This window comes from Pleurodeles waltl, chromosome 3_1 (assembly GCF_031143425.1).
Source record: "Pleurodeles waltl isolate 20211129_DDA chromosome 3_1, aPleWal1.hap1.20221129, whole genome shotgun sequence".
In the NCBI taxonomy this organism is placed as follows: Eukaryota; Metazoa; Chordata; class Amphibia; order Caudata; family Salamandridae; genus Pleurodeles; species Pleurodeles waltl.
Genome location: NC_090440.1, coordinates 1141899220 through 1141918990, shown reverse-complemented (window position 1 = coordinate 1141918990; position 19771 = coordinate 1141899220). Strand labels below are relative to the sequence as shown.

Sequence of the window (19771 nt, the reverse complement as noted above, 5' to 3'; positions counted from 1 at the left end):
ATAAGCTGAAAAGGGCTGAATTCTACCCACTTCTGAGGGATGTCTTGGTAAGCAAACTAGAGACACGGCAGTAGAAGATCTCACTTCCTCCCAAAGTTCTCTGACAGAGTTACCAGCATGCTATTCAGTGTTTTGTTAAACCACTCCGACAAAGCATTGGTTTGTGGGTGCTAAGCTGTGCAGATGTAGAATGTCACAATAGCTTGCTACCATATCTTTCTCGTGTAAGAGGAGATTAAATTGGTTCCTGGTCAGAAATTACTGTTGTTGGGAATCCAACCCTAGACAAGATCCCCAGGAGAACTCTTGCTAGTACTCATGTAGTCATGCTCCTCAGACGTACAACTTCTGGGTGCCTGGTGGCATAATACACAGATATACTTGTTGCCTGACTGTGAAAGTCAACTGGACCAACAGTGTCTATTCCAACCCTCTCAAATGGAACACTTACAGCTGGTGAAGGTATTAGCAGTGCCTTTGTCCTCCTTCCTTACTTACCACTAATCTGGCAAGTGGGACGTGTTCTACAGAACCTCTCTGTGTCTCTGCACATCCCTGACAAGTAAAACAGAGGGTCTAACTTATCCTAGGTTTTTCTAATGCTCAAGTGTTCTGCTGAGGGCACGTTGTGGGCCGGTGACAACTGGAAATTACTATGCAGTAATGGAACTACTAGCCTCCAGCTAGTTCCTAGTTCAGGATTCGCTGGTTCACTATAAAGTTAGCCATCCACCTAGCCAACATAATGTTTCTCAATCACTCCTTTGCTCACCTGTTCCTGGCCTTCCTTACAAAGTAATTTCATGCATAGGGTAGTGCAGTGACCCCTGGGATTGGTGACAGTGGTACCCTAGAACTTTGAGTTGGTGTTCACACCTGGGGCATTCTAAAAACTAAAGGTTGTGAGTGTCTTTTAGGAACTCTGGGAAATGCGTTAGAGGACACACTCTGTGTGTGTTTGGGCTAGACCTGCCCTACAGGGATCCTAGAGCCTGACACCACAGCACTCTCCTCCTGGGTTCCTAACCTGGTTCCCTCTCCAGAGTCAACTACAGCCTCTTTCCCTCTTTCCTTTCACACACTGTTTCAAACTGGTCCCTAATTAAATTAGTAGTCAGAGTCTCAGGAGTTCAACTCTGGCACTTCTAAAAGTCAAAAGTGTTCCAACGCCTGAAGATCTATGTGGCAAAACACATTCCAGTGGGGCCTTCAGACCCTCTTAACATTCTGATCCGCAGCCAGAGTCTCCGGAAGCATTTCACTTGTGGATGTTGCAAAGTGCTGCACCGGCTGCTGTTGGTGAGTTGTACTTGCGGCTCTGCAGAGCAATGGCTGGGCCTTGCTGATACTTACTCCGGTGAGGTGGTAAGGTCGTCTGATTCATCCCATAGATGGGGGCGAAGTGGATGACTGCCCCTGTTTCATTCCTCAGTCAGGAGCTCAGGCCTGTATGGGTCATCACGGAAGCCTCTAATCTTGATGACGCTTGAAGCAGGAAACAGTTCTTGTCCTTTTTTAATGCCCCCTCTGGTGCCCCCACACAGGCTACAGCTTGATCGGCAGGGCAGTAATCTTAACAGCAGCCCCATCTGGCATACGGGGTTACCGCCTTCCCTGTGCACACAGCTATGGTGCAATTGTCATGGCACTGAAAGCAAACACAGCTAACTTCATGGCGGCCCGTCTAACAAATGTGGCCACAGACTTGAACCTTCACTTGTGCGATGACCTGATCAATGCAGCAGCAATGTCCTCACACCTTGCTACAGGGATCAAGATACCAATATCCCACACTGGACCTCGTTCCCTTTAGCGCTCTCCTCTCCCTCTCGGGGCACACTAGTTGTGGCAAGCAGGCAGGCACTGGTGCCCCAGGCTGTGGTGGCAGATGGTCTAGGAATTCCCTGGTCACAGGCAAAAGTCTTGCACAACTTCTGTTCCTCGCACAGCTCGACGGGCTGCTTGGCAGCTGACAATTTTGGGGTCTTTCACCTCCCCCTCTTACAGTCCATTTCCAGAAACCAAATGTGATTAAGGGTCTGAGTCTTTGAGTTTTTTATTGGTCTGCTTCCTTTCGAAGTTCCCACCCCTCTACCCTGCCTTTACTCCAGAAAGCAGTTTGTCACAGCAGGATCGTGACTCCACATTCTGATAGCCCACAACACAGGCTGTAGGAGTGACTATAGGTTCACACCTGGATGTCAACCACTCTGATATATGGAACAAAAGTTTACCCCAGGGGCACCAGCCCTATTCTTTATGATTCTTGCATTAACCTCATCTCTTTCCTGAGATGTGCCAGGCCCCTTTCCGATGACCTGTCCCTGAATCAAAGAGCACCCTTTGAAATGTACTGAAGAGCCTGGCACTTCCTCTTCCAGTGTGTGTCCCACCCAGCTCACAAGAATGCAGTAATCCACAAATATGTCTGGGTGGAGGGATTCTCTAGTCAGCCTTCGTTCTCTCAAAATTGAACCCAGAGCCCTCCTTGTATTGCACCATTCACAGGCAAACATACACACTGGACATGCATGCAACCTCACATGCTGCTCAGCACTAAACACTAACTTGGTTTAGGCTAAGGGTGAGCAAAGCAAACATCAGCTGAACTTTACATGAGTGACCCTGTAGACCTCACTCCAGTGACACAGGTAAAAAGGCCTGTTCACTTCCACTAGTCACTGCACGATGTGCTACCACCACCACTGTCATGCAACTTAACTCCTGGTAAAGGCAGTAACCGTTCACCATCATGAGAGTATCGTTTTGGCATTCCTCCCAGTCCAGCAAGATCACAATCCTTGAGACAGGCCTTTGTAATGGCTTTTCTGCCCCAACAACTTTGTTTGGTTTTTCTTTATACTTTATTTTAAATTCTATTTCGTGCTAATGCGATCTGGCCCACCAACATGTCAAATTGCCAACTCTATTGCCTTAGCTCTGAAGTTGTCAATGAAAAGAGTTTCCACTGCCAATCATAAAAGAAATCTACTTAAATCACTGCTTAAGTTAGCATAGCTTTGAAATGTCTGATACAGTCATTGTTAAGGAAAGACTCCATCTTGCTGTCTTACAGTACTTTCATATGCAACACTCATTCTCTCTCTCTTACAGATACGTACCATGGAATCTGCATGAGGCGGCAAAAGGTGTTTTTGACTTCAGCGGAAACCTAGATCTTGGGTATGGAATGATTTGTCCTATCCTGTTTTTATTGACTTAATTAAGAAACGACAAATCAAAGGAAAATAAAATTCCAGGACCGTGTGACTTTAAAATACAAACTTTATTTGTGATAAAAAAAATGCAAAGGAAATGTATTGTACATATGTGTAATTCTGTGAAAATGTGTATGGAATGTAATTAATTTACATTTTGTCAGTTGGTGTAGTAGTTCTAATTGTATAATATTTTGTTGTTTTCTGTCTTTAAGCGTTTAGTTTTTTTGCATCAGGTGTCCTGCATGTTTTGGAGGCTCAACTAGATTATACCCTCTCAAGACTTTAATAAAGTAGTTAAAAATATATATATATTTTTTTTATTAAATTTTTGTGCAATGAACAACAACATGTAACCAATACAACAGTCAAGGTACATATCACCATTTCTATGACAAAGCGCCTTGTGCTGTGAAGTTACATTCAATCTCTACTCCGCTCTATCACCCTGATCATTTAGCAGCCGATCATCAAGTAGCATAGGGCAGGTGCTGAATTATTAATTGATGTTTTACCTGTGCATTCAACTTCTGTAGTGGACAACAAGGGATGGGAGAGGATGAAAGGGGCAGAGTAAGTGGAAGGTGGGGAAGGGGGTCTTCGCATCGCCAGAAACCTGTTAAAAATTGTAACCTCTATACCGCTGTATCAGGAGGGTGCGACGCAGTCGGGCAATGCCCATCTGCATCAGCGGCTATATCACATTGTTAACGCAGAGACGGAAGATATGTCCGTAGGGGAGCCCATATATCTACGGGGCCGGAGTCAGGTGGCATAATTTCCCAGTAGGCTTGTTCCTGGCAGTACGCTGCGTCTCCCAGCCAGTCTATTTTGCAGGAGGCCTGCCGCCTTCCCCAACACATAGCCACCCTGCGCTTTGCTAGCACTAGCATCAGCCCCACTAGCTTCCTATACTAAGGCTGAATCATTTTGACATACCCTAGAAGAGCAAATTTGGGGGAGCGTGGTGTTTCTATCCCAATCATTTCCTCGATCGCTCCCATCACTTCATCCAGTACTCTTTCAGTCCCTCGCAACTCCACGCCGAATGCAGGAAGTCCGCGTTTGGCGCTGAGCATCTGATACAGCTTGCATCCTGTCCTCCAAAGACTTTTCGGTGTATAGTACAGATGGTGCAAGAATTTCAAATGGATTAAGCGCAGTCTTTAATTGGGGGAAAGCTCTTGCATGTGTGCACAGCAGTATCAACACTCCTCGTCCGGGAGGACCTCATTCATATCCATTTCCCATTGCGCCCTAGCCTTGGGTGTTGCCGAGAGTGCGGATGTCTGCGTACTGGCATAAAAGCCAGTGATAAGCCTGCAGGGCATCAGGGCCTTGTACACCAACTCTAGCGCCTGGCACACCAGTGGCACCGCAGGGAATTCTGGGTATCGCGACCGCGCCTTTGCCTTGAACTGCAAAGAAGTCAAGCAATGCAGGGTGGTATTATGTGGCTTGCAGAGTGCAGTTTCTGGAGTGATAAACGAGCCCTCCGGTTACCACAACCCCAGGGTTGCCATATGCATGTTGCGGAGCCGTGCACGGATCTCTCCTCCCTCAGATGGATGCAGGCTCACAAGTTCTAGCACCAGCATCGAGGGCGCACACAGCTCTCCAGATCAGGTGCATCGCAAGAGTGCCCTTCAAGCTTGTACTGTGCATGCGACCGTATCTACACTCGTCCCCATCGCCCTGGGTGGACAGAAAATAGCGCCTGAGAGCGTACAAGGCCACATGGACTCATGTTCAGGAGCCAAATGTGGTAGGTATTGAATGGGATGTATCCAATTCTTGGCTGTTTGCCTGCCCAGATCAGCGTTATAAGCAGTGATCGAGTCACTTTAGGAAGTTGGCTGTGAGGGTAAGAGATATGTTGCTAAATAGGTAGAGGCACCTGGGTAAAATTATCATTTTGGCTATTGCTATCTGACCGGTCAGTGAAAGTGGCAGAGAGCGCCAGGCCTCTACCCTGTCCTCCAACCATGTGATGGCCCTGCCATAGTTTGTCATCCACAATTCATCCATCTCCCTGCTGAGCCATATACCCAACTAGCGCACCGGGCCATCCGCCCAACTTAGGGGGTGCTTTGACTAGTATTGGACTGTAGCATTCGTCAAAGTGTAAACCACTGACTTAGTCCAATTTATCGTAATACCCAAGAGATTACTAAGGCATACAAACTCCTCCACAAGTGTGTCTAGATTGATCTGTGGGTCTCGTACATATAAGGCAACATCATCTGCATACATTGACACCAGAATCAGGCGCCGCCTGAAGGCCAGCCCTCAACCATGGTGATGTTGTCTCAGCCACGCAGCCAGCGGCTCCATCGCCACCGCAAACAGCAGAGGCGAGAGAGGGCATCCCTGCCTAGTACCCTTGGCCACCAGGAAGGGGGCTGTCACTGTCCCACTGATTCCCAATTTAGCAGTTAGGTTTGTGTACAATAAGCAGATTAGTTGAATAAACCTTGGACTTAATACCACCCTTGCCAGTAAGCCGAACATATAGAGCCATGCAAGGGAATTGAAGGCCTTTGTGGCATCACGGAATACTGCTGCGGCACGGTCCTCCGGACTCACCATCCGGGTCGCCGCAAAGAAGGTGCAGAGATTGTGCTGGGTTGAACGGTTGGGTGCAAAGCCAGATTCATCTGAAAGCACCAAGGACGATGGCAGGGGCTGCAGTTAGCTTCGCTAGAATCTTATTGTCTATGTTTAGCAGAAGCAGGGAACCTTGCCCGGCTTCAATATGGAAACAGTGAGGGGCTCACGGAGCAAGGGTGGGAGACTTCCCTTTTCAAGTGCCTCCTCATACATTTCTAGTAAATGCGGTGCTAGCAGATTGCATATTCCTTGTCAAAGGCCGTTGTTAGCCCATCCAATCCCTGTGCTTTATCCCCAGGTAGGCTGCAGATAGCCTGTGTGATATCCACAACCGAAAATGGGGAGTCTAGTTATTGTCTGTGTGAGTTCTCTAGCCAGAGCAGGCTAATATCTTAAAAATACTCAGTATAGACTGAACAGTCAGGCTTCACCGACTTGGTGTACAAGAAGGTATACAAATCTGTCATTACTTTCTTGACCTCTTCCATTCCGGCTCGGCACTCGCCGGCCATATCAACTAGCTCAAATATGGATTTCCCTGCCCATGGTTTGCGCAGCTAGTGTCTTACCAGCTCTCTCACCCACCCTATATCTCCTCACCTTAGTTTCTCTCCCCAGCAAACAGACCTCCTGGAGTGCTGCTTCCTCATTCTGCAACAGCTTTTCCCTCACCTCGCTCAGAAGGGCACCATTTACACCCTCACACATGCGTCCCTACAGCAAGGTCAGTTGGGCCTCCAGTCCTGCCTCCAATCCTGCTAATTTGCGACAAATCTCTCTGAGCACACCATGTTGTTTGGCAAGACAGACCCCCCCCCCGAATCACAACCTTAAAGACCTTCCACAGGGCGCCTATGGAGGATACCGAGCCCTTATTGATAGTAAAATAATCCACTATGGATGTTTGGACCTTCTCCCTAAAGGCCTGATCTTTCAGTGCCCTGTTCGGCAACTGCCACATGAGCTTATGGCAAGGGCCCCCGGGAATCTTCAACGCCAGAAACATCGGAGAATGGTCCAATCATGTGTTCTTCCCACTCTGCCGGTCCACCCATTGGACGTGTGTTGCCACTGTTCCTCCTGCGGTTACCAACTAGGTGAGTGCCAGACCAGCCGTAGGCCCTGGCCAGTGACTCTGCTCCTCACACGCCAGTCATGCAGGTGGTCGCCCCTCCAGACTTCCTTGCTAGTCTCCAACAGGTGGCGGTTGCCTCACTGCCCAACCAGGACCGTGGCCCCCAGCGCCCGGGTCTGCCAAGACGCAGCACTCCCCTGCTGTCCTCCGCAGGCCCATCCCCAGGCCTCGCCTCCTCTCGGCCTGCGAGGCCAACCTCCACCGTTTGCCCCTGATTCAGCACCGCCGCACAATTGTTTATATCCTCAGCATTGCAGCACTCGATTTTCCCGCAGGATGGCACTTCGGGCGGCCAATATTCCCGGATAACAGTAGGATTAATGCTTCTGTCCAGCAGAGCCTCACACAGTGTCGGCCATCGTGCAGTATAGCCAGGCCACACCTCCCATAGTTAAAAATATTTAATAACAAAGTTCTCTCAATCTATAATGACATTGCAGAGACTGTAAAACTCAAGAGGTTTTCTTCGTAATTTGATCTTTTGTGAGGAGTGTTTCCATGTTGTGCATGATGACCACTGAAATGTGGTTATTGTGCAAAAGGACGCAGCTCTTATCAGTGAGATGGATACAGATGTGTGAGAGAGAGGATTAAAGTTTATGGTTTTCAGTAAGCTGGCAGTTCTCAACAACTCTGCAGTCCCCTTTATGGTATTGTTATAATCCTGCAGTGGCCAGCGGCATGTGGCAGATTTTTTTCAATTATCCCATGCTTGTTTAGTTGGTGATGGGTGGTTTATTGTTGATATGTGTTTTTTTGCTGTGGACAGGTAGTGTACTGGGTGATGGCCATAACCAATAACAGTTTTGCCATATGTGAATGTACCAGTGCCAAGCAACATAAAGGCATTGAAAGCAGCCTGTATGAAATGCAATAGTCTGCCTGGCTGCTGAGTGTTTTTGTGTGGGACAAGAGAGCCATATATTGTATTGTATTGCAATTGTATTTATATATCACTTATTACCTTTGACATGGCATTAAAGTGCTTTACGCAGAGCAACACGCTGCTCTAGCACCAAAGGTAGTGTTTTTTTTACCCCAGTGTTTATTGTTGGTTATTTGGACTAGCCTTGCACTCTTAAGGAAACCACTCCATGCAGTTACTTACAGTTTCTATGTAGAAGATTAAATTAATAGTAATCTTTTATTGGGAGAGGGGAGTATATGAATTCATGTAAATGGTTGGCGGTATTAACAAACTAACAAGAGGTTAATTATTGTTAGGTTTCTAGAGTATGACCTTTAAAGGACAGGTTGTGAGCTTTGACATGAGATGTGGGCAGAGGCAAACATAAAAGTGATCTAGGGTAACCTGTGCTAAAAGGGAGGAGACATGCAGAGGGTGGAACGTAAGTAGAGGATCTCTCATCTCCTCTCAACTAAAATAAAAGGAGAAGAAACAAATGCAAGTTTTAAATCAAGGGCAGTTTTCATATGTATACAGAAGTGGGTTTTGAGATTGCAAGCAATCTGAGGGTACAGATATATAGACGAAACAACATTATTTTCACGGGAGGCAGTGCCATATGAGGTACTTTTGGTATGTACTAGAACCAGGCATACATTCTTTTCCCTGAGAGGCTACACCTAGACCACTGTTTCAGCAAGAACAGCTCATCAGCTCAGGGACTGGAAGTGTAAAGTAATGGCTGGACACATACATAGGGAAATACGGAGAGCTTTAAGCACTGTTCTTAAAGGCATCAGTAACCTCGGGATCATAGCAAAGTGAGAGAGTATCTAGCATGAAAAGTGCAGCTATTTAGCAGGACATTCTGGAAAAGCTGGAGCAGATGTCTTCTGATGTTCACCGCTAAAGTCTGGCTTCATGTATTCATTTTGAAAGCAAAGTGAGATCCATTTTGGATGCCCCCGGATGAGCATGGCAGAAGATGGGTGTATGGACAGCTTCCCCATACAATGGAAGTAAACTGCCTGCACTCATGTGGCTGGAGGATGGAGAACCAAACAATGAAGTGATGAGGATGAAGGACTACTTTTAGAAATGTCATTAACTTTGTTAGCAAGGGGTGCTAAATAGTTTCTTATTGGTAGATAGTAGGGGAGAAAGGTGGATTGCAGTTTCTGCACAAGGTTCAAGGTGAAGACGTTTCTAAATCTGACCTGCTATTTGTCCGACCCTTGTTGCTGCTTCTGAAAGGTTATTGACGGCCAGGTGAATTAAAAGAGAGTGACCTGCAACAAACACATTTATAAACGTCTGGGTTTCCAGGGAGCAGATCCAGGTCATATTGCAGGGAACAGAGGTGTGGTCCTCTTTCTATGCTCCATCTTGAAAGGGAGACAATATCCTGAGGATCTTCTTTGGGCACTCATGACTTCATAAATCTCCATTTTGGCAGACTTACAATAGTTCATACCCCTACTTCACACTGAATTCTTCCTCTGCCTATCAATGTCACATTGTGTCATCATCAGCCCCAAAGCATACAGGGTGAACTTATGCTTGGCAAAGTCCAAAATATCCCTCACACCTACTAGTGCATACTCGTGGTCAAGTGCCACCTCCACTTCAAGGCAGACTCCAGTTTGGCATGTACTCTATTTCAAAAGGACTGGTATTCAAAAAGATACCCTCCTGGTCTGTACATCTAATGAACTTGGGAAATTGCATCATCCTGAAGCATGGAATGTGTATTAAAAAAGACATATGGAGGATCTTTTCCTGGGGATATCTGAGTGCCTTCTCTCTGCCCATATTGTTTTGCGTTCCCTGGTAAATTATGTCCTATCTTTGGATTCAGGCAACAGCGATGTCTGATAGGACCGCAAGCTAAACCCTGTAAAACTAATGGATTAAAAGTAAATGCTTAAATGCTGATGAAAATAGAAAAGCAAAAAGTGCCCCCTCTCAGGTTTTGTCTGGAGATGAAAGTGGCTGTCATATTTATCATCACCAGACTGAAGATTAGTGATACTTAGAAATGGAAAGTCATTTAAAGATATAGACCACCTGAAGCTCCTTCATGGTTGTTAACAGTGACTCATAATTAGTGACTTTGGACCAGCATGTTTGTTACATCTGTTCCAAGATTCAGTAAAAGGCCGACCAAAGGCCCTGTGTGGGCCAAAAAAGAAGAAGAAAAATATCACAGTGTGGTGTCCCCAGGCAAGGCATTTTTTGTCGCCTGAAACGCGCTCTCTTTAGCCAGACCCCATGACCACGCTGTGGTGGCTTTAGACAGGTCCCTCAATGGTTGCGTGAGGGACGTGAGATCCTTGATGAATCTCCCGCAGTAGTTCACCATGCCTAAAAAGCTACGGATTTCTATTACGCTAGGCAGGAGAGCGTTCTTGATGTCTACAACTTTTTCGGGAGCAACTCCCTCAGATGAAAATACATAGTCAAAGAACTGCAGTTTGTTGTTTAGGAATTCACATTTTTCTCTGTGGAGAGTCAGGCCAGATTCGTGGATGTGCTGAAGGACCTTCTTTAGTTGCGCATGGTGTTCTCGAATGGTTTTGGCATAAATCAAAATGTCATCACTGACGTTGATGACTCCAGGTAAATCAATTAGTAGTTCGCTGATGGTGTTCTGAAAGACTTCTGCCGTGCTGGAAATTCGAAAATGTAATAGTCGGTTGCGCGCGAAGTCCCACATGAGTTGAGAACGTTGTGATGTACCTAGACTCTTCTGCTAAGACTAATTGGTGGTACCCCGACCGAAGATCTAATTTTGAGAACTAGCGGGCTTCGCTAAGTTCCCCAATGAAATCATCAATGGTAGGAGTCAAATGGCGTTCTCTCTATATCGCGGCATTGGGTAGCCTCATGTCTATGCAGATTCTGACTTCCGCTGGTTGTTTTGGTTTCCTGGCCACTATAATCGGCGACACCCATGGCATTGGGCCTTTTACCTTTTCGATAATACCTGCATCCTCCAGTTTCTCCAGTTCTTTTTAACGAGAGGCCTGAGGTGGAAGGCAATCCGTCTGTGGTGGAGTGCCACTGGTTGAACCGACCGATCTATGTGTAGGGTGATTTCATTAGTTTTGAGGCACTCTATTCCTTCAAATACTTGCGGGAAAGAGTTGAGAATGTCACTGAGAGATTTGACACAGACTCCGAACGTTAAATTCATGATGCCTAGAGCTTCAGCTGTGTGACATCCCAGAAGTGTGCCCTAACCTTCCTCTGCAACGTATACATATGCCTCTATCTCGTGTGGTCCATGACAGATGGGAGATTCGAACCTTCCTCTCATGGTGAGTGGCTGAGCTTGTCCATAGGCAAACACTCTAATATGGGTCAGCGTTAGGAGTGGTCGCGGCTGCAAGCTTTGATACGTGGCATCTGCCATAACATTGATGGATGCCCCAGTGTGTACTAGAGCCGCTACTGGACATCCTGCTATGAGTACTTTGCACTTGATCCTGGCCAATCAGGGGACACCAGGGTGCAACACTGGGCACTTTTGCTATAGAGAACCGGCTGCACCAGTATTTTGGGACGCTGCCCCTTTAAGAAGCTTCTTCACTGGGGTGGGCGGGGCCTGATCCAACCCACGGGCCCTTTGCTGCACATGTGTTGCTTCCTGGAGGCCTGGGAATGCCTTTTGTGCCGCGGAGGCACTCTGACACTTCAGTGCCAGCAGCACGCTGATCGGGAGATCTGAACCGCCAAACAGCTCCAACAGACAGGCACGAGCACCTCAAGCCATGTGTCAAGGCAAGCAGCCTCTGTGTCGTGGAGAGCTACGGTAGTGCATCCTCGTCGCCAGGGTTGTGTTGGAGGGTGTGTCAGAGGCGCGCTGGCTCCATTATGATGTAGCGATGCAAAAATAAAGATTAGACACAAGTATGTGGTTTTGAACTTATGGCCCCGGCTCCACGGGCATGCTCAGGTGTTGCCGGCCAGAGGCATACCATGACCACACTCGCCGGCCACGCCTACTTTATTAACTAGTCCTCACGTGACCTATGGGTCACTTCATTAATGAACAGCGCTAGGGGTGATACCACAAGATACCCCTCCAATCAAACCTCACATGGTAGTGGTCACGACACCGTTACGTCACAGGCGTGACACTACATGGTTGTACCACCCTCTTTAATAAATGTATTTTGTGATAAATAGTTGGGTGCAGGTGCTTTCAGTCGGGTACAGAGAGGTGTCTGTTGGATTTCACCATGAATTTTTACATACACAGACAAAAACCCACACCCACACTCTTTCCCTCTCTGCTTGAAAATACTTCAAAAATGTTGGTTATTTTAAAAAATGATGTGTTTCTTTCACTTAGTACCCCTATTAGGCTGCATTCCTCTCCCTTTCCACTGCCCTCTAAGCACCTCTTGTGCATCCTGCTTGTCGTATATCGTATAATGTATTTTAACATTATGTACAAACGTGTTTGTTGGGAAAGCTAAAGCTCACACCTCTCCAATATTACTGTCCAAACTACACCTCTGGCTATCAGGGAGTGTCACAGTCAGTTTCTCAAGTGCAAAAGTAGACCATACTTTCCCCTCCAAATGTGTAGTGGAGTTATGATGGGTTTTCCCATTCCTGGGTGAATAGCGATCGTACAGCAACTAGTAAATGAGTGATAAGTTTGTCTCATAGTGTGATTAGTGGCCAGTCACTATTTTCTGCTGGTTCACGCAGTAATATTGACAATTATTGTAGGGGGATTGTTACTCCTGTCATGTGTGAAACGATGTCTTTGCAGTATCCCTGAGTGAACTTACACGACCACCTTATTTTTTCCAGCTGGACTTCCACACATTGTTGTGGAGCTGGGTGGGGGGATAGATACCACAGGGTAATCAATTTATATGCATTCTATTTGTGTGAAGTGCAGATGGAAGTTGTTGCAGCCCTCTACCAGACTCTGTTCCATGTGTCACCTGGTGTCTCTAGGCCTACGTGCCACTCTCATTGTACTGTATAATCATGTTTTGGGTCTGGATCTGTAATTGCTCATTGTATTCAGGTTACCATTTTTGTTGTAACTTGTTTACAAATGTACTCTCAAATGGGGGTTTCTCACGATTTACTCCTTCTTGCACCTACCAAGAACCAGTCCAGTGCAGTGCAGGAGTTCTGTGAACTGGAAGTCGTCTGCCCTTCCCAGGTGCCACCTTCCTGCATCTCTTCAAGAGAATGTATTTCATTATCCGAGTAACGGTTACCCAGGTAAAGGGAGGTTACCATTATTTCAACCCTTGAAACGAGGGTCACCAATATGTAGGGGAAGTCAGGGTTGTAGATGATAGGAGACAACAGTGAAGGGAACATAGTGGATCTAGCCTTATGTGCAATTTGCTGCCAATATTCTTATACAGCCATTGTTGTAGCCAACCCAACAACGCCCTTTGTGGGAGCCAAAAATCAAAACAAAATATGCAGTGGGATCTGTGAGAAGTGTTATTTGACATGAACCCTACCCTGGTTACCTGGGTTATGATCCCAATCCAGGGCCCGATAGAATTGCACTGCCTGGATGTAGGATCCTATGTTTGGTAAACCCATAACCCCCTCTTGTTATTCTATATAATGTTGTCCTTGAAACTCTGGGGATCGGTCCTTCCAAACAAGGGAGAGGAGCGTTTTTTTAATTTGATCAATAATCCATTTTAGGAACTGTAACAGTAATGTCTGTGCCACATAAAGAAGCCTGGGCATGAGGTTTATTTTCATCAATGCCACCCTCCCTTGCCGAGAAATCTCAATTTTACCCCATTGATAAAGTTCTCAGCACAGGTGGAATATTGCACTGATAAAAGTTTGTTGTGGAGTTTGGTAAATTAATGCCTTAGCATCATTGAGCCCTTGTGACTGAGAAAAACCATTTTGTTCAAGGGTTTTTTGAGCTGCCTCAACATTAGCCGCTATTCCCATTTCACAGGATTTTGTGTAATTAACAAAGAAACCAGATGCTTCGGTGAATTGAGCTAGTTCTTCCTTCACTGGTAGCATAGAGGTCTCAGGCTCAGGTAGAAAACACAAGACATCAGTAGCATATAATGCCAACCTAAATTCCTGTGTGCCTGCCATAAACTCCCTCTATGGCTGGATTATTTTGAAATTTCTGACTGAAGGGTTCCAATGTAAGTGAAAATACCAGTGGGGACAAAGGGCACAGGAGGATTTTATCCAAAACTTTAGTGATGTATGGCCAATTCACCATATTGGACACTTTCTCAACATTTAGCTAGAGAATGAACATCTTTTCTGTTCTCTTTTAACGATTTCCGTTCGGGGGAGGGCTAATCTAGTCTTATCCCTGATGTGGCGATCTCTGACAGAACCGGCTTGTTGTGGGGATATCAGGCTTGCCCATATCATAGGTAGTTGTGATACCAACACATAGAAAAAAGATCCTCACATCCATGTTGAGAAATGCAATTGGCCTATATCATGTACAAGTAGTACTGTGTTTTCCTGGCTTTAACACCACATAGAGTTGAGATTCTAACATTGTATCTGTGACATTTCCACTTTCTAAGATATCGTTGTAAACTGCTGTTGGTAGCTCTGCTAATAGTTTGAGGAATGCTTTATGAAAGGATGCCTGAAATCCACCAGGTCTTGGACATTTTTGTCAGGTAACCTACTTATAGCTGCTTTACCCTCCCCCACTGAAGTTTCTTCCTGTCAAGGGAAGCAGTCTTCCAGTGTCAGCGAAGTCAATAATTGTTCCTGTTCACCTTTTGCCTTACGTGCCTTATGTGTGTAGAGCTGTTTTTGCAGGGTTATGCCCAAACTTTTTGCCTTCCTCCTCCTATTTTTCTGTCCCTCTTTTTGTTGGTGTTAGGACCCTGAACACTTTACCACTGCTGATCAGTACTAAAGTGCATGTACTCTCTCCTTTAAACTTGGTATGATTGGTTTACACCTGTTTGGCACATTTAAATTACCTGCAAGTCCCTTGTACACTGGTATCCCATATAACCAGGGCCTCTAAATTAAATGCTACTGGTGGGCCTGTAGCACAGCTTACGCCATTCACAGAAGTAGCCTCTCCAATCTGTCTCAGGCCTGCCCCAACAGGGCTGGGTGCGCAGTTTACTGCCATATTGACTTGGCATTTAAAGTTACTTGCCAAGCCTGAAACTCCCCTATTACTAAATATAGGTCACTGCTGGGTAGGCCCTAGGTAGCCCTATGGGCAGGGTGCTGTGCACGTAAAAGGTAGGACATGTGCCTTTACTGTGTGGCATGTCCTATTAGTGACAAACAGCTTATTTGGTTTCTCACTGCTTTGAGGCCTGCTCCTTTCATGGGCTAACATTGAGAATTCCCTTACAGGTACTTAAATTGAAATTTCTCATCTGTGAGGAGTAGCCTGGGCATGTTTGGTATGTTTAGAATAGTAGTGGGAAATCCTGCTTATTGGTGTAGGTGGATTTGTTATTACGATTGGAAATGGCACTTTTGGAAAGTGGGCATTTCACTGTGCTTATCACTCCTGTGTTTTGCAGCCTGACTCCAATCCATGTCTAGAGTAGAGTGACAGCTGGGCTTTGTGCATACTTTCCTGGCAGCCATCACAAAGGGAGGGTGTAGGTGTAACATGATTTCACCTGCATACAGAAACTTCCAAGGCTGGGAGAGAGGGAGGCAAGGTGCTCTTGCATTTGTTTAGGTTGTGTCCTACCATCACAAAAAGGGCTTGTTTACCCCCTACTGATGTCTGGAGCCAGGGCAAGGGTTGAAAGAGAGTGTTGTGCACTGCTAAGTTTCTTTTGAAGTGCCCTCTGGATCAAAGACATTTTGAGTATAATTGCAAGGGTTGTAACCCCACATTTTTAGACACTGCCTGGGACCTGTAACCAGACGCTGCTGGCTGTACGTGCTTCACATTGCCAGAGACTGTTTTGCTGCTGGAAAGGACAGCCATTGGGACTACTTGACTGTTAGGATGAGGGAAGGACACCTTCTCTGCAAAGATATCCTATGTGCTGGCCTGCTGCCTGCCGCCTCCAGAAGCAGATTGGCGGCCTCCCCTTCCCACCCTTCCCGTCTGCTTTGGGGAGCCTAGGGTCCTGAAGGGCCCCATCTTTCCAGTTGGTTTGTGCTTTGGACTGTGCACCTCGACTTAGCGCTGGGAGAGCAATTCCTAATTTCCCCTTTCATGGCAATTAACACGCGGTGAGCGCTTTGCTCAGGAAGAGGTTGTGTGGGCTGAACAGGCCCTCCAAAGCTTGATTGAGCAGGACTGCCCTCTCTAAGGACAACATGGGGAGCGCTGTCCTCCATGTCACCTTAAGCATGTGGTGAGTGCTTCCATGCACAGAATCTAGGACAGTCCCCCCAGCCGAGGGGACTGCAACGGACGGCTGCTCAAGACCAGAAGAGGTCTCCAGCGTGACCGGCACCTTCGAGGCCCTGAAAGGGTCCGGGAGCTGTGGGGTGGTCAGAACGGCCAAATGACCAAATCTACGCTGCCTTAGTACTGACGTCGCAGCTGCACTATGTGATTGTAGGCAGCTGCCTATCACTACTGGAACTGGGGAGGGGAAACCATCAAGTTCTCCCCGCAGCGATCTCAGGTGTGTGGATGGAGGCTATGACGTTCTAGGAGACATACTGATCTGTGGAGCCAGTCACCTGGGGCTTGCAGGACGGGAAGGAAACTTTGACAGTGGCCCCTTCGTACCGTAAATATGGTGGTAGGAGTGCAGGAGCCCCTGTACTTAATTTGGTGAGTTTCCACTTACCTTTTAATCCATAAAAGGCGTGCAGGTGTGCTGTAGCCTTCATATAGAAGGTATTTTAGGGCAGCTGTTTTATGTTCTGCATTTCACTACTGTATGTCACGCTCTCAGTGTTTTGGCTGAATTCTCTGACCTGATATGTCGTTTTCCCTGTCAGGATAATGAGCATATTGCAGGATCTGCATTGTAGGCTTAGGGAGGATGGCTTTTCAGGATATGTGCAATGCGGGAAATTTATTTTATGTGTACTCTTTGTGATGTTTGACAATTGCCTGGTTGGCAAGGTAGTTACTGTTTTATGAGGTTCCAGTCTATGGTTTATGAACAATATATTTTATATTTTTATATAACAATGTGTGGAGTCTCTTTTTGTGATGTATTTATTGTGTCACTGGAATGTGTGGGTTGTGCAGACGCTTTACACATTGCCTCTGGGATAAGCCTGATTGTTCTGACTAAGCTTTTAAGGGGGTGAGCAAGGGTTATCGTAGCTGTGTGACTCCCATACCCTGACTAGAGTGGTGGGTTCTGCCTGTCTGAGGTGCATACCCTAGCCAACCAGAAACCCCATTTCTAACGAGCGAATTACTTTGAGTTTCTAAGCAACATAGTTTCTCTTCCAACTTTTTCTGTCTCCCTAAGCTCCAAATGTTGTGGCGAGGGAAATTAGCCCTTCTCTAAATGCAGCCTTCGCAGCATCCCACATGACACTGCGACTCACCTCCCCATTATCTTCTCTTGGAAGTAGTGTTTCCTTGCTTTCCTTATGTGTTCCTTCACTATAGGATCCCACACCGCTATTTCTCTTTAATTCATGGTCTACTTGTTTGAGTGTATGGGACCACAGTATCCAAGTGCATCCTTTTAATGGTGGAATTAAGATCATGAACATTCAGGATGATGATAGTTATAGCAGTCAGGACATCATGGGTTCTGTTTTTCATAATAATGAAGGATGAGAAGAACTAAGGAAAGTGGCATTTCTCCTTCCTTTCCAGCAAGTACCAGTCCATTGTGTTTGCAATATATAGGAAAACTGTTTGTGCATGTTGATTATAGTAGCATGTGTGCGGTAAGTGTCTCCCTCGTGGCTGATTAATGGTTTTATTAAACTTTATCTGTTAACATGAAAACAACAATAAAAACAAAAGGAAATGTCTTACAGTCTTGTTTACACGCTTTCAGATGTAGTCCCGCACCGTAAGATCCACAGGGGGGTAACTCTGGATGAGAGCGAGGAGCACCCCCACCTCTTGTAAATAAAGCTTTAACAAGAATCGCAGTGTCATACAGGGATACATCTGCCTACAAACTTTAGTCTTAGTGCAAGTTATCTCTGTTAATTGGCGGAGCCATTGCAGCAGACCATAATGTGTCAAAGTGTTAAAAACAAGAATTAATAGGCATTTTATTGTGCCCTTTTGATTTCTGTTGGAACTGTTCGGTTGGTACAGGTTAATCGTCCTTCGATGTGGCCTTTTAGTCGTTTTTATCCCATAGTTGTCATTGCCTCCTCTGATCTTTTTGAGGTTTATTTGTATTGGGTGTGCACCAGCTTCCTCTCATGTCCTCTCTGTTGGTTAGTTGCGTCGGTCAGAGCTGCCACAGCTCCCACTAAGCCCAGAATAGAGATTGCCGTAGACACCTCATGCACTCCTTGTGTGTGCCTTTGAAACTAAACAGGCGAAAGGGAACAACTACCTATATAGATTACTTTTTCAATGGAGATGGATAGTGAACTCTCTACGACGTGCCAAAGTCGACGATCATATGTCTTGAAAGAGCACTAGGGTGGAGTCTCTGATGGCTATCGGTAGTCTCTGAATGAAGACTGTCTGTACTTGCTGGCGAGCCGCTCAGAGGACTGCTCCTTCTCTTCAAAAAAGTGAACTCTAGTAAGGAGGTCCAGTGTCAAGTTTTGTTTCGCTTAATATGCTGAGACTGCCCTTTGGTTATGATCCAGGCTATGGGATCTGGTAGCAGATTCTGAAGGATGTACTGGAAAAGGGTGTGGACGTAGTCCTCATATCTTCAGCATTATTACTTTTGGAATGCCTCTGCTTCGTATATTGTTCCTTCTGGGACGATTTTCCTAGTTCCCATCTTGTCAGCAAGGTCCTTGTGATGTGTTTCACACAATAATAGCCTTTGCGAAAAGTCGTCCTGACGTAGCCGCTTTGTCATTTTCCAACTGATCCCTGCAGGTTTCAATTTTCTGGATAAAATGATCAAACTCGGAGATTGCTTTGTTAATGTCTTGATGCTGTGCCATTATGTCTTTGCAAAATTCTAACAAAAATGCCATGAATGTCTCCTGTGGGGGCAGGCACTTGCAGATTGACGTCCTATATGTCCATAGTATCTCCAAGCAGGCCAAGTTAATAGAGCTCTGTCCCTGGTTTCTATCTGCGTTTTGCTCCTGAAGCATCTCCCTGATGAAGGACGCTTTAGCAGCTTTCGTTTTTGAACCAGCCATGTTTGTAGTATAACTGAAGCAGCCAGACCTGTGGGGTCTAAAGTTCAGGTCTATGACTGGCTTCCCTCTGATTAAAACAAAGTGCTCATGTGCTTTAAATTGTCACCGAGACGATCGCTAAGGGCTGCTCTGGAGTCAAAGGGACAGGGTGTAAACCCTTACTTGCATACTCCGATTAATTTTGGTGGTTTCTGTAGTCGGGCAATCCAAGTTATCAGTGTGACTCCCTGCAGCCTCCAGGCCATTGGTCTCGGTGCAATAAATTTGTGCTTTCATGGATCATTGCCACCAGCTCAAGGTAGTGCTGAGGTGGTGCCAAAGTGAAAGATGTCCCAAATCAGTGCCCAGTTACCACTCTGTATAACCATCAACAGTGCCCCTGTGGGGATTCACTAAAAAAGGAAGGGAGCCACAAACAATACACCAATAAAGAATTACAGAAAGAGTCAATTTAACTGCACAATACAACAGTCACATGACTCAATATAAATGTATAAATATAGGACAACATCAGTATACAAAGTGCTTAATGAGAGCACAAGGTGAACACATACTGATTGTGTAATGAACCACGGTGGAAGGTGAAACACAAACAAAAGAGAAGAACAACCGAATAAAGAAATATAGCAACTCTTGTTGTGCATGAAA

At 46.0% G+C, this 19771-nt stretch overlaps 1 protein-coding gene across 2 annotated transcripts in view; it reads left to right on the top strand.

Moving 5' to 3' along the window:
* GLB1L2 (galactosidase beta 1 like 2) overlaps positions 1-19771 on the top strand; it is a 746782-nt gene that overhangs the window by 174620 nt on the left and 552391 nt on the right. For both annotated transcript variants that reach the window (XM_069224446.1, XM_069224447.1), the window contains exon 3: positions 3115-3183. In XM_069224446.1, coding sequence (XP_069080547.1) covers positions 3115-3183 — 69 coding nt within the window. The remainder of the gene's footprint in view (positions 1-3114; positions 3184-19771) is intronic.